The sequence below is a fragment of the Emydura macquarii genome, unplaced genomic scaffold (genome assembly GCF_026122565.2).
Source record: "Emydura macquarii macquarii isolate MOO-44397 ecotype Brisbane River unplaced genomic scaffold, CSIRO-AGI_Emac_v2 contig_383, whole genome shotgun sequence".
Classification (NCBI taxonomy): domain Eukaryota; kingdom Metazoa; phylum Chordata; order Testudines; family Chelidae; genus Emydura; species Emydura macquarii.
Window position 1 is genome coordinate 3,932,929 of NW_027130520.1, and position 22,822 is coordinate 3,955,750.

A 22,822-nucleotide genomic window follows, 5' to 3' on the forward strand; every position below is an offset into this window, starting at 1 on the left:
GTCTCTCCAGTCTCCTTGCTGATCTGGGCCGTTAGTTCCTTAACGACTCTATTCATTCCACCCAGGTAGTGAAGACAGATGGATGGATGTGAATGCGCGTGGGTGCACGCATACACACACACTGTATAGCAATGCAAAGTATAGAGGGCAACTGAGATGCACATAGGATTCATAAACATATTACAGAAAAAACGAGAGTTCTGTGGCACTTTAAAGACTAATACATTTAATTTTTGTAGGCATAAGTTTTCGTGAGACTAGCTCACTTGAAGTGACTTATGCCTACAAAAATTAAATTTGTTAGTCTTTAAAGTGCCACAGAACTCTCATTGTTTTTGCTGTATACAGACTAACTTATTTCTGTAAGTGTGCTTAGCAGATAGATTATATTTTACCCAAAATTGCAAACCTTCCAAGATCACATCAGGGGTCAACAGTTGTTTCAAATATTAACCAAGGAAATAGTTATGACAAAGGGCCAAATTTTTAAAGGACTTTTGAGCTATAGATAGTACAAACTGCAATCAGAGGCCTTCACTGCATGAAACAAAAAAACTGAGATCATCGCTGCTTCTGCACTTGATATTCATTTGGGTCATATGAGATATCTAAGACTTACCTACCCCTGGAAAAATTATTTTAGCTTCATGGATAAATTCTAGTTTCACGAAGTCTAATCTTGATGTAATTATTTTTATTAGCTATACTTTTTTTACAAGGTATTGAAATTTAAAAATAACATTTTCTGTGTTTGGATTCAGAGCATGATGAATGTAACTACATATGTCACCACATGATCAGAGTAATTTGTTTATATTGTGGTGATCTAGTGAGTGATCCTTTTCCCACAAATAGCCTGTCCACTTTTGGAAAATCAAATGCACTGTGCTCCTTTTACTTGTGATCCTAGTGCTCCAGAGCTGACACTAGGATAGTGTCCCGCCAAAGTTTTGTATTAGAGAATTGTTTGAGTAGAAAAGAATGGCTGGATCAGGAATCTCTCCTCTCATCTGAAACAAGTTGTGGGCCCATTCATCACACAGAATTTGATGTGAACTACTTGAGACTCACTGAAACCCACAGCTCTTCATATAGCGTGTAGTATTATTACAGGAAACTTTTTTTTTCCCCCTTGAGTGAGCTGGTCTTGGACCAGTATGTACAAAAGTTTACTTGTCCTGAAGTTATGGGTGCTCATCCACAAATACTTGAATATCAAGGTGCATGTAATAGAGTTGTTGGTGGATTAGGTGACCTACTGGTTAGTGCACTTATCAACCTACCTGGAGTTTTGGTCCTTTATTCAGAAGTGCGGTGAGGTGGTCAGATGGTTGGAGTCCCTTCTTTTTTGGGGGCAGTGGTAGGGGAGCTAGGGCCCACCCATTCCATCTGTCTGGCCCTCTGAGTTACGCTCCCTGGGTCACTTCCTATCGCTGCTTTTCTCTCCTTGCTTTCAGTCCCAGATAAGGTGAAGAAGAAAAAGAAAAGGTAACCAAACCATCAGCCCAACCACACTCAGTATATTTCCTTACTCCCTCAGGAAGGCTTGTTGGGAGGCTACAGGTCAAGTCTGTCCTCCTCCCCAGCAACCCCCCTTTCTGAGCTGGATGGCTCCTTTTTCAACTCATTGTCTAGTTGGTGCATGCTTCGCAGGGCTGGAGGGGTGGAGCTACTTGGGCCCAGTACTGTCCCTTAAACCCCTTCTGGCCCAGTGTGGGGTTTGTATACCCCATCACAACGCAAAGTATTTATAAGGTGCTTTTAGATTGTCATTTCTAGCACTAGCAGAATAAAATCGTATTCAGCAGCAATTTTAACTTAATTGTATCTTGCTTTTTTCCATTTTCTCTGCTTTCAGATGGTATAAAGCTTTAGCTTCTAGCTGTACTAGTCTTCAAAATATTGGCAGCCAAAATATCATAATTCCAGGAGGTGGGGGAAGCCATATGGTAATTAGAAGATTTGGTTGGTAAAGCAGTCAAGTGTTTGGATGTTTTATATAACATTGGATAGGATCTGCAAAATTGGGCAGGAAATCTCATCAAAATAAGCTTTCTTGATAGACTTTCAGTATTTCCTGCTTCCAGTAAGGCTAGAAACAGCAGAAGAAAAATTGCTTGTAGAATTGAACTATTTTTACTTCTGATTTCAGCCAGAACCAGGAAATGGAGTAGGGAACAGAAATGAAAAACAAGTTACCCAAGCTTTTTCCAACACTAAAAGTTCTGGGCACAAGTTTGGGTTGATTTTTATTTTATACAAACAAATTCCCATCCTCTCTAGAGCTGTGTTCAAATCTGATGTGTTTCTCACGTGTTTGTTTTGAGAAGAAACAGATTTCTATTATATTTGTCATGTAATAAAGTTACAGGTAAAGTATTCTCAATCACATCCTGCTGGATTTTTACACTTTGATTTTTTTTATAATGTGGTATATATTTTCTGCAGCAAGATTAGTTGCTGCTTAATCATAGTCATTGGCAGCACTTTTTCTTGAAATACGCTGCCACTTTTCTCTAAGATCAAAGAATGGTCTTTTATTAGGGCTGCCAATTAATTGCAGTTAATGCATATGATTAACTCAAAACAAATTAACTAAATTAAACAAAATAGTCATGCACGGGCATGTGCAGAAATTTAACTTTGGCCCCTTTTGGGGGCTCACGTTCGGTGCCCCCTCCTTTCCTGAGGAGCAGCTCGCTTCCGCCTCCCCTCCCAACCACAGCCCTGGCCACCAGAGTTCTGTGCCCCAACAATTATTGGGGGGCCTGTGCCCCTGCTTGCTCCCTGTGCATGCCCTTGTCATGATTAATTGCAGTTTTATTTGCACTATTAAACAATAATAGAATGCCAATTTATGTTTATTATAAATATTTTGGATGTTTGTCTACATTTTCAAATATATCTCACTTCGTATTATTATTATATTCACCTCATATAAGTCCACTCAGTCCTACTTCTTGTTCACCCAATCGCTAAGACAAACAAGCTTGTTTACTTTTACAGGAGATAATGCTGCCTGCTTCTTATTTACAATGTAAACTGAAAGTGAGAACGGGTGTTCACATGGCAGTGCTGTAGCTGGTGTTGCAAGGTATTTAAGTGCCAGAAATGCTAAACATTCACGTGCCCCTTCATGCTTTGACTTGTAGGCTCTAAAGTTTTACATTGTTTTGTTTTTGAGTGCAGTTATGTAAAAATAATAATAATAATTCTACATTTGTAAATGGCACTTTCATGATAAAGAGATTGTACTACAGTACTTCTGTGAGGTGAATTAAAAATACTGTTTTATCTTTCTTACAGTGCAAATATTTGTAATAAAAATAATATACATTTAAATTGGTATTCTATTGTTTAACAGTGCGATTAAAACTGTTATTAATCGTGACTATTTTTTAATCTCGTGATTAATTGCAATTATTTTTTAAAATTGTTTGACAGCCCTATCCTTTCTGCATGATGGCTTCTGCCTATAGACAGCTGGATTATCGCTCAAGCTGTCTGTAGCAGGAGCCAGAACTGGCAAGACATGCTGATAGTTTTTCAATATGCTTTGGAGCTTGGATGAACTGAACCTTCCATTGTGTCTCATTCTCCGTTCTGCTACTCACACAATCAACTGTTGTCATTTGTTACATTGTGCTGAGCGGTTTTTATATTTCACACTATGGTATGGCTGAAAAATTAAAAAGAAAGGCATATGAAAACCCATCTGTTCCTCTGCTGCAATCATATCAGTAGCAGGATGTTTGTCTTACTTGTGACAGAGACTCATTCCTTTATATGAGATGATGCCTCAATTGTTTCTTACTCCCCAGACACCTTTGTCATCTAGGATAATGGTAGTCTAGTGACTGTCCCAGAGACATGTTGCAGCAAAGGAACTCTTGTGGTTGTAGGACATACTGTTCCCTCAAATTTATATACTGGACTGGTGCAGCTTTAAGCAAATTCCATTTCATTAAAGAGGCTGCTGAGAATAGGTCTTCTATAAGCCGTATTTAAGCACAAATTAATTTACAAATTCCACAGATAAAAGTTGCAGTTGATGGTCCTTGTGTGAGTCCAGTAATACTTCTCTCTTCCTTCCAGAAATTAAAATAAGATAACATTCCTTTAGCCTAGATCCTCCAGAAGTAGTAGCAGGTAGATCTAGTGCCTCTGAACATTCATCAGAGGACATGTTTGCTGATGTAGACAGTTTACCTAAATAAGTCCACCTCAGTAAAAAGGATCCTGAGAAGAGCTAGATTAAGTCACATTCTCAAATCTTAGGTGCATTTTCATTCATGAAAAAGTAGGAGCAGAGGCCTAGGTTTTCATTCCTCCTACTCTAAAAGGATCCTTGAGCCATGTCAAGGTAGCCTTTGCACTTTCCTTTAGGAAACTGATTTTGATATTTTAGCTCAAACTGAAGAACTGCTTGTAAGAATGTAGGTAACTGGGCCAAAAGATGCTTGGTAGATTTGAAGAGGAATCAGCTGCCAAAAGTCTCCTTTTAAAAAAAAAAAAAAAACATTAAAAAAGCCCAAATGTATCCTTGACAGTTTTCTGAAAACGTCCTAGAAAAATGTGTACAATAATATTGAAAGATTGTGGCTTCCATCAGAAGAGAGAAGCAGGGCAGTGTGCCTCCTTTTTGCTTTGTTACCCAATAGTTCAGGAGGGATCAATCAGTACTTTTGGACTAAAATGGCTAGATGATTATCTTTTAGCCTAAAATGAACTCCAAAGGAAAACTTTAGGGCATGGAGTGGAGCAGCAGACTCTGGACTAAGCTACATGACTAAGGCTTGCAACATACCTTTGGGCATAATGCTTTCCCACTGATTTACAATAATGGGTAATTTCAATTTGTAATTGGCAGTCAACATTTTGCTTTCCTTCTGTCTCACTATGGCCCCTGGCATCTTAACAGAAGCTCTAGTAGTATTAGTGGTAAGCAACTTTTCTGAATGATCAAAAAAGCTCTTTCCTAGCTCAAGCGACTGTGAACAAAGTGGTGGAAATGTTTCACAATCTGGGATTTATAGTCAACCTAAAAAAAGTTACTGGTACTTTGTTCCAGATCAAATCCATTTTACCATAAGATCAGTTTGGTGAGGAAACAGTACATCTAGGATCGGAAAAGATAGTGAAATTGATGGAAGACATCAAGAAAATTGAGCCAATGGGTATTTTGATGGAGCTAATATTAAGAAAAGTATGGTACTTCAGGAATCGGAGCCTCTTGTCTGAGCATAATCCTGTAGGCACAGTTCTTGCCAGACCACAAATACCATAATGCTCCATAAACAACACTTTCTTACTCAATAGTTCTAGGTGCAATTCATCTTGCTGACTTTAACCTATCTTTCTAACTGGAACAGATTTACCTAGGCAGGAATCTCTGTCATTGAAGGTTTTTAAGAACAAACACCTGTCAGGAATGGTCTAGTTATTCCATAATCCTGCTTTGAGTGCAGAGGACTGGATTAGATCAGTGTTTCTTAACTATTTAAGTAGCAAGTACCCCCTAACTTCTGAAAATTTTAATAAGTACCCCAACACTCAATATTCCATGGGATTTTATATTTACAGACTAATGTGAGCCATGTATTGGAAGAAGGACTGAGTATATAAGGCCGTGATATGACAGATGTCAGATCTAGTGTGGGTAGAGTTACCACCTTTACACGAGCGGTGCACAACTCAAGTATGTACCTGGGCTAGAGGTGATGTTGGCCAAAGCTAGGAGGCTTTGAGCGGCATGCCAATACTGGGGAATATAAAGCGCCACACCAAATTTTTTGCCATAGATTTGAAAGGAGGAAGGGGTGAGAGAGAGAGAGAGAGAGACAGGAAAAGAGGGTAACCAGTAAAATCTGGGGCTGTCATATTCAATTTCGTAGTCAATTTCACTGCTTAGCTAGAACAGTGACATTGACAAGTTTTCTGGGCACTGGGCTTTGAGCCAGGGAGGGGGCTGTCATCTGGGCAAGTTACAGGCGGCTGTTGCCTGGCTGGCAGCCTGGGAGGTGGGCAACTGCCACCCAATCCAAGCTGGGGCAGAGGAGGCTTCTGCGCCGGCTGGGGTCCGGGGATGTGGGCAGGCGCCTGTTTGCCATCTTCAAGCCGGGGTGCTGGAGGCTGTCCCTCGGCTCAGAGCCAGGGTGCAGGTAGCTGCTACCCAGCTCACGAGATGCAGGAGGCTGCCACTGGGCTCCCATCTGGGAACTGGGACCCAGCAGGAAGTGGGAGGCTGCTGCCTGCCTCCCCCAGAAGCTAGCGGCTGCCCCTGCCTCCCAGTTGGGAGCTATGACGGGGGGGGGAAGTGGGGGGCTGCCACCTGCCTTCCTGGGAAGCGGGGGCTGCTGATCGCTTCCCAGCTCAGAGCTGTGACCGGGCGGGAAGCGGGCGGCTGCTGTCTGCCTCCCACAGAAGCTGGCGGCTGCCGCCATGCACCTAGCTGGGAGCTGTCACAGGGAGGGAAGTGAGTGGCTGCAGCCAGCTGAGAGCTGTGACTGGGCAGGAAGTGGGGCTGCCACCCGCCTCCCCCGGAAGTCCTAGCTGGGACTGGGTGGGAAGTGGGCTGCTGTTGCCCGGCTTTCCCAGAAGTCGGCAGCTGCCGCCCACCTCCCCTTCACTCTGTTTGTTTTTCCCCGGGTATCCCCTGCCTGTGTCTCACGTACCCCTGGGGATATGCGTACCACAGGTTGAGAAACTGGATTAGATGACCAATATATACAATCGTTGTACCAACCTCAGCTTTGGAAATAGGAATAAAAGTGAGGAAAACGTTGCATTATATAAATAGTTACCTTTTAATGGTTCATTCTTATCTATTTTCCAGAGAGCAGAGTTAACCTCTGATAAAGACCTGTATCTTGACAACAGCTCTGTTGAAGAAGCATCAGGAGTCTATCCAATTGATGATGATGATTATTCTTCTGGGTCAGGCTCAGGTAAGATGGGTCTCTCTTTATATTTTTTTCATCACTTTGTAACATTTCATTATTATTCAGTAAGTGAAAGAATGTCTGTCTAATCCTGAAAGGTGTTCATCACCTTGAAATTACTGCCTTTTGTGGGAGTTGAGTGCACTTGGCTCTGTACGTGCATAGTGCTGAGATTTCCCCAGATTTTTCCCTTATCTATTAACTTCATGCTCTTATGCTTTTACCACTCAGTTTGTCCAATAGCTATATCATTTTACTGACTTCCCCTGTGTCTTCTTTATATATAGTGTGCTGACTTTTCTGGAGTTTAGAAGTAGAGATTTGGGTATGTGTTCTCTCCCCCACTCCTTCCCCATGGCAGATTTGAATCTGAATTGGGTATCCTAATCTTTTATATTAAATGTTTGTAGCAGGATATTAGTTTAATCCAGTCTTAATTTTCTTGTACACACACATTTAGATAAATACTGTTAATAAATATACTTTCATCTTTTGTAATGGAAGTCTAGGTATTGCCAAACAAATCTGATCGCTTTTTCCGATGTAACTACATCAGTTTAGTGGGTAGAAGAATGCAATGAATATATTTATATTTGGATTTCAATTAAGGCATTCTGTAGAGTGACATTTATGGAGTTTATTTACAAGCTGATTAAGTGTCAACTAGATAAATTCCATCACATGAATTGGAGACTGGTTGAAATTCCAGCACCAGAGTAGCTATCCAAGTGGGAAGTGTATCAGGTGGGATACCATGGAGATCAGTATTAGGGACCCATGTCATTCATATTCTTCAGCATAAGTAAGGTCCACAGATCTGACAATTGGTCTTCAGCCTCTTGACTATTTTAGGGCAGCAGTTCCCAACCTGTGGTCCACGGACCCCTGGTGGTCCACGAGGCTACTACAGGCGGTCCACCAAGGAAATTATTACTCAGTGCATATTATTTCTTCATTATTACATTAGATTTCTATACAAAATGGAGTGTAAAAAACAACTAGTAGCATGTGATGGTCCACAAAATGTTTGGAGGTTGAAAAGGGGTCCCCACACTCGAAAACGTTGGGAACAGCTGTTTTGGGGTCAGAACTCATATTTGTCAAGCACTGGCCAAGAATTGTGCCTCTCCCTCTGAAGAGCATGCTAGTCTTGTTCTGCTTCTAAATCTACAGTTGAGATAGACAGACCTTCCTGAGACCTTTAGAAGAGAAGGTGTTGGATTTAAACTAAAACAAAACTTAAATGTTACATAATGGTACATTTTCTGTCTTAATTTGGTTGGACCTGAACTAAACTTTTTGCCTTGCTTTTGGTGTTGAGCCCTGAAGCACTGCGGTAGCATATGGGCACGCTTTATTATGGCTGACAAGCAACCTAACGGAAAACCTGCTTCTCTTGAACTATTTCCGGAGAATGTGCCTGGGTAAGAGCTCTGCTGCGTACGTGGCTGGGGAGAAGTATCCCCTCATGCAAACCTCCGCCCAGCCCCGTAGTAACCCGGTGGTGTGCAAGAGCCACTTATCTCACCATTTATGGTGCAGAGAGGGACGTATAATAAACTCACTGATTCCATATTAGGCACTAAACTTCTCTGGAGAATATCCATTGCTAATTCAAGGTACAAATAAAATCAAATTTGTCCGCCCCCCCCCCCCCCCCCCCCCCTTTTTTTTTTTTAAACCTTTGATCTTCTTCCCTATCTTTCTGTTGCCCTGGTGATTTGTATGGTGGACTGTCAACTCTAGTTATATGCTTTCATGTTTCTGGAGGACACTGTAGGTGAGCATAGATGCAGTAAGTGGATATCTACCCTTTGTACCTGATCCAGACTCTGCTAAAGGAAGAACTTTGCTTAATGCACACTTGCTACTGCATTTGCCAGTTGAGCTTCAGTTAGAGAATCAAATAGTGATTTTTTTATTTTATTTTATTTTTTTTTAAAAAGAGGATAAAACCTTTCAGGCCCTGGTCTGCAGCTGCACTAGGTAAGCTATAACTCCTCTCTTTGCAAGCTGGGAAAGTGTAATAGAGGGGCATAAGGTTTTCCTGTCACACCTAAATGATTGGGAAAGTACTGGGCTGCACGTCCAAGCTGCTGGTGTGGGTCACTATACCTTGATATCCAGATATGGAAGAACAGGGGCCTCTGGACCCATCATTTGTTTGTTTTTGTTTTTTCTTTCTTTGTCTTTCTACCCACCCACTGACTGACTATGGCCTCTGATTTTTAAACAAGAAGGTTCCTCTGTGTTGCTCCAGTCAGAATGTAACCTGGTATCACTGTGGAAGATAAATGTGACTATTTTCCCTTCTGGACAAAAACTGCATTCTTAGCTGGAAGATACTTTGGCCTCTTTGCTGCACAGGCACTCGACAGGCAGCCAAGTCCAGGGAGCCATCATTTCAGCTCCCTCCTTTGGGCTTGGAAACTCTCAGATGGCATCTGCAACAAAAATAAATGTGATGGGTCATCTGACACTAAGTACCTCTTCATGCGTTCACCAGCAATGTTAACATGGACAGATAGTATTGTAAATATGGCCCTTTTCAACCTAAAAATGACATGGCCTGAGGGCTTCTCCCGGAAGCGAGGGTGCAGAGGGATTTCTCTTTAGTAAATATTTTCCACACTTGGGCTCCTGCGCCTTACGTGCTCCAGACTGGAGAATTTTGGCCAACATTGTCTGCTGAGGCTGCATGTTCTCTGCGTGTCCTTATGCGCAGTACTGAGGACATAAAGGGTGGAGCAGGCCCAGCTATCTCTCTGTTCCTTCATGCTGTAGACTGAGCATACAGACTGAACTGTCCACAATGTCCACATCTCAATGCACTTCTTAACTCTCTTAGCATAGATGTGTGTGTATAGTAGTGTAAATGGTTTTTTTGTTGTTCTTGCCCCTTAGTAGTTTAGGATACTTCTATAATTGTTTTGGGGGTTTTTTGAGAGCGAATTTTTTTCCTGGGACTAGGTTATGATTAAAGTTAAGATTTTGTCACTGTTATTTTTAGTAAAAGTCAGGGACACGTCATGGGCAATAACAAAAATTCACAAGCCCGTGACCTGTCCCTGACTTTTACTAAAAATAACTGTGACAAAATGGGGCTGAGGAAGGGATGAGAGCCTGAGCCCCACTGTGGCTTGGAACTCTCGATCCTCCTGCCGCCCGGAGCAGCGGAGAGCTGTGGAGTTCTCCTGCCACATGTGACAAGTTGGAGCTTCAGGAGCACTGACAGCTCCAACCCCGCAGCCCTTTGGGCTGAAGCGGAAAATGTCACAGTGGTCTCTGGAAGTCACGGAATCCGTGACTGTCATGACATAATCTTATCCTTAGTTATGATTGAACCTGGGAGACTTAGGCTCTAGAGATTGCCCCTTTTGTGTGGTGGCCATGCTGCCTAACAATGGTTACACAAGGTGCCTCTTTTGTCTTGGGGAGTGTTATGTCCTAGATAGATGTTTTCAAGGGACCCAAAAGTCAGGGGAGACTTGCCGTAAGTTGCTAATAGATAGGTCTATGCAACCCATACCGGCTCTGGGTAAGCAAGGCCCCTCCCTGGACCAATGGGGACCAAGTCCAGAAAATCCCCAGTGAGCTCTAGATCAGCTAGCTCCTGAGCTACTACTTCTAAACCTGTCCTACCATGGATTCTGGTAGGGCAGCATGCTACTCTGAAAACCACAAGGACAGGTGCCCTTCAGCTGATCAATGCAAGAACAGCGGATTTCAAGACCTAGAGTGGGTACCATTGGAGCTTTGAAGGACTTCCAATACTGTCTTGGGCACTACCTCCAATAACGACATCTCATTTGTCACCCTGTGCTGTAGCACCATCACATTTGGTGTTGACTACTTGGGCACCATTGACTTCTGCACCAATACTTCAACATTGTCTCTGTACACAGTACCAGGGGATCTGCTGATTACAACAGAGCTGGAGTTGCTGTTGCTATCCAAGGTGCTGAAAACTTCTTTGAGTAGTGTCCCTATGGATACTCCACTTAAGGTGCGCATGCAGGCCGTGTACCTTTATCCGGAGATTTTCAGTTGCAGCACCCATTCAGCCCACACATGCAGTCTACACTTCTTTGTGCACCATACTGAGGCTATGCAGGGCTGTATATGTGAATTTCCCTCTGTTCCTTCTCAATCACATTGGCCTGAGATGGAGCATTCAGAATATCTGCTACTGTCGATCAAGCTCATCTGAACTAGTTTGTTAGCATTAGAGTTTAAATTAGTTTAGTGTTTTATAGCTAGTGCTACTTTTTATAGAGCATTGTATACTTTGTATAGAGCATTGTTTTGGGGGTTTTTTTTCCTCTTAATTCTCTCTCCTCCACTGCCCACCTGGTGGGCAGTCTGTCCAGTGTGGGAGTATGCCAGGATCATCAAGGTTCAAATGTTTCCAGCCTAGTTAGTGACAGACATTCCTTGGGTGCATTCCTTGTGTTAGGGAAATGCGCGCTTTGCAGAAGTATAACTTCTGTCTAGCCCTTAAGAGCAGGACCAGGAAGAACAGAGAGATTAACCTGAGACTGCTTATGTTGGAGTGCTCCCTTTGCCCCGCTTTGGACCCAGGTGAGGAGCTCTCCCCAATAGATCAGTCTCCAAACAAGCGTAGTGGTCCTACTTCCTCAGCTCAACGTTCCCTTAGACCTTCTAAAGGAAAGACTTTAGAGATTTCTGAAAGGGGCTCTAAGAAAAGGAGCTCTGGATTTCCTCATAAGGAATCCTTACCGAAAAGACTGAAGTCTCCTCATAAGTTGACCATCTCTGAGCCTTTAGGTTCTCAGTCCAGTACCATTGAGGCTCCTCTGGTACCGATGGTGCTGCCCACATCCCGGAGCTCACAATCTGTTACCTAAAACATCTTTGGTACTGTCAGGACATGATCAAGGAGGCAGGGAGAGACCGTCTGCTCTCACAAACCAGTACTGATAGACACACTCCAGCCTCCGGTACCCAACATCATGGGGCCCTTGGTACCATAGAGGGCTCAGTGGCCACTTCTGCCTCAAAGCATAGCTTACTGCCTCAAAGCATACCATCTGCTTTCCTTTCCAGAGACCTGCCTAAACAGACTTTCACCTAGATACCATTAGTTTATCTGGAACCACAGGAATGTAGATACTCTGAGGACCTATCCGTGTCAGAGGAGCTAGAGTCTCCCCATATTGATGGGCGCGAAACCCTTCTTGGTACCGAGATCTGCACGATCACCAGAACTTCACTTTTCTCTGGTACCGCATGATTCACCACCACTTTCTGCTGAAGCTCCTCCTATGGATGACAATGATGGATGACCTCTCTTCAGCTTCTCAAATATCTGACCAGGGTTCTCCTATTCACATCTTTCTGACATCTACAGAGAAAGAGATGATGCTCGGAGTAGACATTATGAAAGCCTTCATCAGTGGTATGAGCATCAATGGATGCCACCCACTATGCCATATGGTCTGCCTCAGATGCCATATTGTGATCCTTGTGTGGCCTGCCATAAAAAATTCTCTAGAGCCTCTAGCCTCGCTTGCTGGAACTGCAGACACAGTCTTCTCCTCATCTCTTCTCCTCAGTTTCCTGAACAGTAGGAGGAAACATTTGAGGAGCAGGAGGCTAGAGCAGATAAGGAGGCCAAGTTGCAGACTGATACCTCCTCATTTTCCCTGAAGAGACCACCATACCTCTCCCACCATCCCTGGCTAATGACTTTAAGGAGTTTCAGGACTTTGTGAAACAGGAGGCAAGTTCTTTATAGGTACCCCTTGAAGAGGTCAAGGAGTCACATCACAAACATCTGGATGTTTTACAGGCAGCATTGTCTGCTCAAGTCACCCTGTCCATTAGTCTGGTAGGATCCAAAAGTGCCACATTATCTGGCAAATTCCAGCAACAGTAGCACCCACCTGAAAGAGGGCCGTCTCCCAACAAGTCTTGCATGGTAGAAGTCTGCTTGGCAGAATGGCTCCTACATCCAGAAATATCTTGCTCATTGTAAATCAAGTTGGTGGGCCAGTGATTGGCCTCTTTGCATCTGGAAACAGCAGCCCATCTGTGTCATGATCCAGGCTGTGAGGTGGTAAATGACATAACGCAAAGCTGACTAGATATATATACTTGCTATATATTTTCTCCTCTTCTCCACTGCTCCGTAGGACAGTACAAAAGATAGGAGCAGGAGAGCAGCAGTGATACTGTTTATGCCTTTCTTACGGAAGAGGCTATCGCTCTCAGACTTGATTAATCTAGCGCTGGATCTCCCATGACTCTTACAGAGGAGGATCCGCTATTGCAAGACCAATTCTCCATCTGGGACCAGGTAGGTTTAAAATAAATACTTGGATGAATTGATTATTATTATTGTCCCCATAAGAAAAGTTAACAAACAGAACTTATTGTAGTGTCTGCAGCAAAGTCAATAGTTTAACTACCATGTTAAACCTGTGAAACATAGCCTGGAGTTCCACCAGAGGAACTTTATTGTTGAGTATCTAAGCAAAAAGCTCAAGTCTCTGTAGCCTAATGTTCACAGCATGTTTGAGGAAATGAAGTGCTGTACACATCCCAACGTTAAAGGCTTCCATAGGGCATCAACCTTCTTCCATTCTGCTCCTTTAGAGCACTATCTGGATCAAACCCATGCAGACAATGTTGTCATACTTCCATAAGAGCAGGCCTTCCGATGGCTGCTATTTCCAATCAGATGGGGGCAGTATTTGAATTTTGGAGCTTTCACTAAGGAGACCCAGTATTGTATTGTTAATTCAGACAGGTAGTCCTCACAAATATCCTAGCATTCATTCCATAAGTAAAATCAGGAAATATTCCTCCAGTTAGGCATGAGAGTCCAGTCCTTAAGAGCACTGACAGTCTCAAGGTAAAATAGGCATGTCTCCTGTATTGAGATCTGCTAGATAGCAACTAGGTAACCAAATTGTGCATCCGATCTAAGTCAATGTCACTTTCTCTTGGCAGAAGTCATCTCCAGGTCTTAGTAGCAGGGGGAGATGAACAAGATATTTTTATATAATCTACCTAGTTTTGGATGTCAATATTTAAAAGATGATCCTGCTTTCTACCCTGGACACATGGCTACGAAAATACCATCATAACAGATCTGTGAACCTTGGAACAAAGAAGATAATGCAAATATATCTATGCTTATCTGAAAATTTCCTTTCTTTGAGTAATGAGGTTTACAGATCCTTGAGACAAAGGGATCATCTAGAATAGAGATGAAAATTGATATCCAAGGATTTAGGTTTGTTATTAGGTGGAATTTACCATGCTTGTAGTAGGAATTTTTTTCTCAAAGTGTATTTATCATGTTCTCTAATTTAAGTAGGTAAAATGGAATTAATTTAACTGAGGAAGTTTTCTTAACTGGAGGGAACTTGGGGGCGAGACAGTCCCTTGCTGCCAGTGTGTTACAGGCCTGCAAGCAGGCTGAAGTACTCATAGTAATGTATCTGTGGACCTTATTATTTTAAGCCAGGAAATATTTAGGTAAGCATGGATACCTTTTCTTATTGGATGCTTTTCCCTTTTTCTTTTTCTCTACAGCATATTGTTTCAAATATTTGAGCAGTCCTTCATTAAACCACATATTGACAATTTATTTCATGCAGTAGTGGTGGGTTTTAAACTCTAAAGGCCTGATAACTGATACAGGGAATGGCAGAAACATTTTGGTAACTACAGTGGATTGTAGCTATTTTTCTTCTGAAATGTTTTGTGGCAGAGTTTGTTATGAATAGTCACAGGCAGAAGAACATTTCTTTTTGGTTAGATTTGGAGTTGACTACAGTCAAAATGTAATATGTATGGATGAATTTCATGAAGAGATTTCCTTAACATCATTGTTTTGTTTTAGGAGCTGAAGAAAATGAAGATAACACAGTGATAACAACATCTAAAACACTTCCAAAGATACCATTGACTAGTGATGCGCCTAAAGCTGAGACAACTACACTGAAAATACAGACCAAGATACCAGCACAAACAAAGGTTTGTGGACAGTTGCTTTTTACTGCAGCACAGTAATACTTTTAAAATAGTTTTAATAAAACATAATTCTCTATGCCTTAAAAACTATTTGAAGATATATTTGATGAAAGGTTATGCTTATGATAATCGTAAACACCTTGCCTAATATTATGACATAGAGCTGTCCTTAGAGCTTCTAATTCCCAGTATAGAACCAGTGTACCAATTTTGGATTTCACTTCAAAGAAGAGAGTATCGAGGACAGGACAGGACAGCACATGAACACACATGTACATGTGAACATGTAATATAATCTTAACCCTTCATTATGTCTCCAAAATGGTTGCTAAATAAGCAATGTATTATGCTGTCTTCCCCCACTCTCCCCAAAAAAGGATAATTTTGTTTATTTTTGTGCTGTGTTGTGTGCTTTTATCCAGGTTTCTCTTACTTGAGGAAAATACCATCCTTAAAATTCTAACATGGTATCTTGCAGTGCTTATTATGTCATTCACAGTTCCATGGGTACACAAGTAGAAAACAGTGTAGATGATAATGGTTAAAAGAATAGTTGACAGGCATTCACATCACAGAACCACTCATAAGTGACACAAGCTGACCAAATTAGTTGCCAGGATTGAATGATTATGACAAGAACTGCTCCTTCGTGCTTAGAGTTGGCCTTTTAGGTCAGAGGCTTGTTGGCTGGGAACTATGGGGAAGTTTGCTGCTGCTGCTGCACATGCTGTACATCTTCTGTGGCTAGAGAGTTAGCTTTGGTCAATATTTTCAAAATTGGATAGCGATTTTTGGGTGCCTAACTTGACACCTTGAAAAGGTTCTTTAAAATATGTCTACTCACTTTTGAGCATCTTTCTCTTTGGTTGTGAGGACTGTCAGTTTACATAAGCTCAATATTCATTCTTCTTTATATGTGGGAGGGAGTAAAATAAAATATAAGTAAATAAGGGCATGCAAAAAATGAGGTCATTTTTAATAGGTAGGAACTTTAGATTTTTGCGGTGATCAATATGTTTGGGCATGCTGAATCCTGTGCTTATTAAACTATGGGCAGAAGCTAAAAGCCTGGTCTACACTTACCGGCAAATTCAGTGGCTACATAGAGTAGCTTGCATATCTTACGTCGACTTCCTAAAGTCCATTCTACGTGCCATCTCCACTACGCTGTGCCAACGGGAAATGCATACCTGTTGATACAGCGTCACTATTTTTCAGGAGGTGGTTTTATTAAATCAACTTCCAGATCAATTGAGCGGGTCTTCACTTCTGCTCAATCTAAGCAGATAAATCGATCTGATGGTGGCGAATTTGCCGCTGTTGGTGTAGACATAGCCTAAGTGTACGACTGTTTCTTTCCAAAAAGAAAAGCTGATTACATACACAGCTTTTAGGAAAACAGCAAAATAACCAGTTCAATTAGTTTCTGTACATTGAAAAAATTTTGCTAATGTTTTAATAGCATGTTTTAATGCGTGTTTAATAGCTATTTAACACAACAACTGTGATTAGGTGTATTGTGTGAGGATAAGTAAATTTACAAAACATTGAAAGCAATGTGCAAAATACTCATGGAAAGAGATAATTGCACTTAATGTTATTCATGTGGAGACTGGGTGATATAAGAGGGAATGGAGAGAGACAGAGCTCTGAAGTGCCTCAGAGATGAGCACTGGACGCTTGATCTTTCTTTATTGGTGTATAAATCTGGAACAGAGATGGCTAATCTTTCTATGCGGCTGTTTCCGGTTATAGATCAATTCCAAAAACAGACTAGCAGACAGACTTCTAAATCTGAGGGAAAGAATAATTTGCTCCCTTATCAGTCAATGAAAAGGGGATGGCTCATCCTGAAAATAGCAGAGAGAAGTGCCACTAATTATCAGGAGTTGAGCCTTGGTATTATTTGAATGCTGTGAAAACAGGGTCCTCTTGAATTATCTAGTCTGTCTCCCTATATCATTGCAGAATTATTCATAGTTTTCTGCAGAATCACATTCACTCAGTGGTTCATGACTAGGGCTCCTAGGTGCTATGGTAATACAAATAATAAATATAATAATCTTGTTTGCTGTGTCAGTCTCCTGTAATGGTGATTCCCCAAATTTTTAATGAGGTTTCATTGACCTCACTATAATAGAGTTTATTCTGCCCCTTTGCTTCATTTTAGACCTTTGCTGCTTTTTTAATGTGTTTTGATCATTCTTCCTTCTTGCTAGCCTACATAATACATGAGGAATTATCATAAAGACTCAGTCTTCTCTCTGGATTGTACAGACCCTGTTCTCACTTCATAAATCACGATTTCTACACCTTTCATCACTTGTTGTCTTTTTTGGATTCTTTTAAATTTTTACTCTAAGGTAGAATCCAAAACCCCATGTAGTATGTCAGAAATAACCTCACAAGTGTTCTACAAAGAGGACTAGTTTGGTCTTTCATGTAATATCTTTGATACATTTTGTTACAACATTATCAATATTATTATTACTATTATGCTGTGGGGGGCTAGTATTTACATACCCATGATTACTCTGTTTATCAGCATATAATTATTTTATGTTTGCTAGCCTTCATTCTCTTGTTTCATATGTGCGTAATATTCTCTCTCCCCCTGTAAAGCACATTCATTATCTTTATTAAATCACACTGTATTGATTTCTGCCAAAATCTGTACTGTCTGTAAATCCTGCTGTATTTTACTCTACCTTCCCTAGGGTTAGCTGTTCCTCCTAGCTAGGTTATCAGTGAAACTGCATTTTTTTGATAATTGATTTCATCAAGATAACCTATCAAGGGGAAAGATGTATGAGAATCAAAGCAATATAGACACTGAATGTTGATCTCGCAGTAATGTGGCCACTGAACAAATGTAGCATTTTCATTTACTTTAGTAATTCTGTGGTTATTTAGAACTTTTTATCTACTGACTTAACTCAGTGCACTTCTATAGATGTGGAAAATATATTTGCACAGATCTCATACATACACATTTCATGTTTCAACTTCATGATTATCAATTTTCAGTACATTTACTACTAGCTCCCTACGTTGTTTTTGAGTTGGAATGTTAGTGTTCAGATATGATTTTCTGACCACCTAGGTTAAAGTAGTACCATTTAGGGTGTAGAAATGTACACATTGGTAATGTGATCATTGTTTTTTTAAATTTTTGTACTACAGTCACCTGAAGAAATAGATGACAAAGAGAAAAATCGCAAAACTAACTCTAACGCTAACAAAAATAAGAATGACCCAGGAGATGACGCTGATGTATTTACTGAGAAGCACTCGGAAAACCTCTTTCAGAGAACAGAAGTACTTGCAGGTAAGGAACAGCTAGTTAAGGCCTCTTTTTACAAGTTAATAGGAAAAAATGTAGAAAATACAGAGATGTTACATGCAGAATAATAGAAACATCAAAATTCATATTTTCCCTGGGGTGCTACCCTCCACATTCCTCTGGGGTCTCTGAGGATCATATGCTCCTGCAGAGCAGTCACTGCTCCTTTGTGGAGACTTAGATGGGCTTCATTCCGAGGTGTTTAAACTACAGCCAGCTGTTTTGCCGATTATTTGCAAGGTATTCCATCCCCATCCCCTAGAAGTTGAGTGCTTTCTTTTAAGGATTCTTAGCTTACGCAATCCAGGAAGTGAGAATTGCAATTTGAATTTGGGTTTCCATACTTGCGGGGCAAAGATCAATGCTCCACCAGCCTGAACTTCAGTCCCTTCTCCTTGAAGTCTCCAACCCTCTTGAGTGCTGTTTGGGGGAAGATGTCATGGGGGATGCTGCAACCTCTGTTTCCACTGAGAAGCAGGGATGTCTGTGTCTGGAGGGGTCATGTCCATGTATGGACCAGGGAGAGACAAACTGTCCCCTCATTTTGTGTTGCAGCAGAGCAGCAACTGATAGTGTCACACTACTGTAGCTGTGCTGTTTTTCTTCTAATCGGCATTGGTTTCTAGGAATTTATAACTGTGAAATCCTCCTATAGGTTGAAATTTGGCATACAAACTGTTCTGGAAGTGTATTTATTTTTGTGGCATATCATAAAGGGGTTGGTGTTTGAGCCATAGAAGTGAGCTCAAGCCACAAAATTCTGGATCAGAACTTCCCTGAAGCTGAAGGTGTCTGGAATAAAAGAAAACTAGCATTGACAGTGGAAATATTCAGATTTGATAAGTGTAGTTTGAATTGTTAGTTTGTACACGTTGGCAAATATATGAGAAATTGAAATGATCTCATTTTGGGGCTATATGAAAGGGACTTAATATTTTATCATCAGGGAATTTATTTTAGTCTTAGGTTATGGAGTAACAGACTGAAGGACATGTGGCATGAATCAATTTCTTCCTTGGTAAAACAGAATAGTAATCAAGAGTAAATTGTATGTAATTTTAATGCTAGAAAAGTTACCTCCCTTTGTAAAAAGTAAGTTCAGAAGCAGCTAAGATTTAATAATTATATTTTATCATATTGTTGATATGTTCTGGGAGCACTATTAACAAAAAGTTAACTACGAAAAATTACTACTTTGAGCTGTACTTTTTAATTTCTTTAGACCTATGGGCCATATTGTCTCTGACTTCTAAACAAAACTCATTACTGAAATGCTTTTCTGTTTAAAAATCTATTTACAATGATTTCATGAAAAAGCCAATCAAGGTAGTTACTGAATTGGAGCCAGTTTTTTAAATTTTAAAAGGCTAGCAAATAATCAGTAAATATTATGTGTAGTGAAAAACAAATTTGGAGCTATGAGTCTTATTTTGGCATATTGTGAGTGAATGTTCATTTTATTACAGCTGTTATTGCTGGTGGAGTTATTGGCTTTCTCTTCGCAATTTTCCTTATCCTGCTGTTGGTATATCGCATGAGGAAGAAGGATGAAGGCAGCTATGACCTTGGGGAACGTAAACCATCCAGTGCTGCCTACCAAAAGGCACCTACTAAGGAGTTTTATGCATAAAATTCTTACTTAGTGTCTCTATTTATGAGATCACTGAACTCTTTTAAATAAAGCTTTTGCATAGAATAATGAAGATCTTTTTTTCTTTAAAGAGCCATTATGGCACCTTTATGATAAAATCCCATTGTATTTAAAACTTTTCATGTATTCCTTTAAAAAAATGTAAAATTAAAACTTAACATTTGCAGTGTTCAGTGAATAACAGTGGTAAAGCATTATTTTATAAAACCATTGATGTTCACTGAATCAATTTTAAAACTTTATGCATAAATATAAAATAATGAAAATTGATTGTTTTATCCTATGGCTCAATGAAAGTTGTTTAATTTTTGTCAGCATGTCTCAGATTGATTTTACAAGTTAGTCTTTATTTCATTAATTTATCTGTTTCCAAAAATGCCTTTTTGTAGTTGTTGTCATGGTGCAATTTGTCTTCAGATAATTCAGATAACAGTAACTTTTAGTGTAAATGTAATTTTTCAGCTATGTAAACTTTAACCTCCACTTTGTATAAATTTGTGTCTGAATATCAATTTTACACTTTGCATTGTTTCTCAATGTATCTGGTAGCTTCAGTGAGATTTGTAACAGCAAACTAATGTGTAAAATTGGATTATTACTACAAACTGTATAGTCGTATCCTTACTAAACAAATCTTTAAGGAAGATTTGAAGTAAGCTACTGACAAGCCTAAGTAAACCCAAAGACTCTAACAGTATTCTGAGAAGTTGCTGCAGATTTCTATGGCCACTGTATTTGTTAATTTCTTGCAATTTGAAGTTACAAGTAGGGGTTTAAAAATCAACTTTTGTTCTTAAAATACTTTTAAGTTGTAAACGTCTTTTAAAGCCTTTGAAGTGCCTATGATTCTATGTAACTTGTTGCAGACTGGTGTTAATGAATATATAACAGTAAAAGAAAATGTTGGTATTTTATAAGCACAGACAATTCTAATGGTAACTTTTGTAGTCTTACATGGATAGACATAAATTGTAATTTGGGAACTTAAACACTACTGAATAAATCATGTGGCCTAATAGTGAAATTTCATAGTCATATACTTTTGTACTTCTTTCATCTTATTCCCACTTGGTTATGTTTAATATCACAAATTATGTCTATTAGATCTTGGAGGATGCTATTTGGAAACAAAGACCAAAAAAAGCTATTGATGAGGCTCATGCTTTGAACAGAGATTCAGAAGTGGCAGCGAAAACACACAGAAATATTCAGGGTACAAGTTTGGAATCTTGCCTATGAAATATGAGGTTTTCAATCTTTGCATTATATTCAATGGCAGCATTGGCACAGACATATACTTTCTGCAAATGTTACTTTCAGGCTGTAAAACTTAAAGGAGTACACAGAGTTTCATTTATTATGAATGTCATTTCTTTATTCATTGTCTTATTCTACCTTTGGAGAATCTCAGTTTAATTCAACTGAGACACCAGAAGGAGAATTGAGAAGTGGAATATCTTCATATGAGGAGAAAGAAATATTCCAAGTAGAAGGTAAAAGACTGTTGGCTAGGATTAGATAGCTATGCAACAGAAACACATATGGAGATGACAGCAGTATGCTTGCCTACGTTAGGCTCTGTCTTCAGGTCTGTTAATTTCCTCTTTTCTGATCTCTTAATTTCCAAAGTAGGTGGGTGGAAGATTGAACTAAAGTACTTCTCACAAGTATATATCTTTGTATATAACATAGTAGATCTCCATACATAAGAATCAGATACCCTGTATTTGCTGCTGCCCCAAGTTCAATGGTCATTTGGGAAAAATTATCCTGCACTATAATAGTTGCTTTTTAACTACTTACACTTGCTGGCGGATTTTTCCGAAGCCATACATCTTCACCAATTCAAAACAGGGTAACTATTTAACAGGTATATCTTATTGTGCAATATTTAGTGAAATTCAATTCGTAAAATAACTGCTTGAAATAACTGTGCCAAGAAAAGGAAAACTTCTGGCAAATGCTCTGCCAGTGCTGTAAAATAAAATATTTGTTAAAGTGCCAAAATAAAGTCTACCATGCCCAAACTAATATTTCATTTGTATAGTCTGACATTGTCTTTTCCAAGCCCGTGTTACTTATGGTACATTGAATTTTCTTAAAGGTGCAATAAATGCTATTTAGTTTAGTTGTAAACATTAAACACATGACAAGTTGTCTACTTTTTCTTCCTAAGCAGATCAAGATTAAACTGCTTGAATAACCACCCTTTTCATGTCTGAATTTCAGACTCTTTGCTTCCATTTACTGTAAACATTGTACTCAGCACTTTAGCATATACAATATGTATGCTACTTTTTTTTGTTAAAATTGTTCTACACAAATTCTCCATTATTATGCATATCTCTTTCTTCCCAAATTTGTTTACAACCAGAAGCAATGACTAGTTTATGGTCCTATTTGAGTTCTTTTCTTTCCCCTAGACATCACCCCTTCAAACACTGCCCATAATATGCAGTGGAATTTGGAAAACTTTAGCTGTGTGGGAATTTTAATAGAGCCCCAAACCCTCCTGAAATGTCATTTGTTTAACAAAACAATCTGCAGTGGGAATAGAAGTAACAACATTATTTAATGCCTTTAGTCACATTTTGATCTTTCCTCCTTTCCCCTTGCCAGTGCCAACACTGTGCTCTTAGAACAAAATTCTAACAAAGCTATCGTCTTGATTACAAACATCGGTTTAGCTTTCATTCATAAATCTACAGATCAGGCTTCTGTCAACATCATCTGTTTTCTAGCAATGCTATTAAAAAGGAAATTGGCTGCTGTGCATAATTTCAGTCTTCTCTTACACTGAAATTTCCACGTTTTACTTGGTCTTCAGTTTGCTGCCCTTTGTTCTGTTCCTGGATGTGTTCTAACAGTGGAGCCAGCACTCTG

General features: G+C 39.9%; 1 protein-coding gene across 2 annotated transcripts in view; it reads left to right on the top strand.

The window, feature by feature from the left end:
* SDC2 (syndecan 2) overlaps positions 1–21,972 on the top strand; it is a 129,441-nt gene extending 107,469 nt beyond the window's left edge. For both annotated transcript variants that reach the window (XM_067536907.1, XM_067536915.1), the window contains exons 2-5: positions 6,836–6,947; positions 14,815–14,948; positions 18,129–18,273; positions 19,755–21,972. In XM_067536907.1, coding sequence (XP_067393008.1) covers positions 6,836–6,947; positions 14,815–14,948; positions 18,129–18,273; positions 19,755–19,918 — 555 coding nt within the window. In that variant the 3' untranslated portion in view covers positions 19,919–21,972. The remainder of the gene's footprint in view (positions 1–6,835; positions 6,948–14,814; positions 14,949–18,128; positions 18,274–19,754) is intronic.
* The last annotated feature ends 850 nt before the right edge of the window (positions 21,973–22,822 follow it).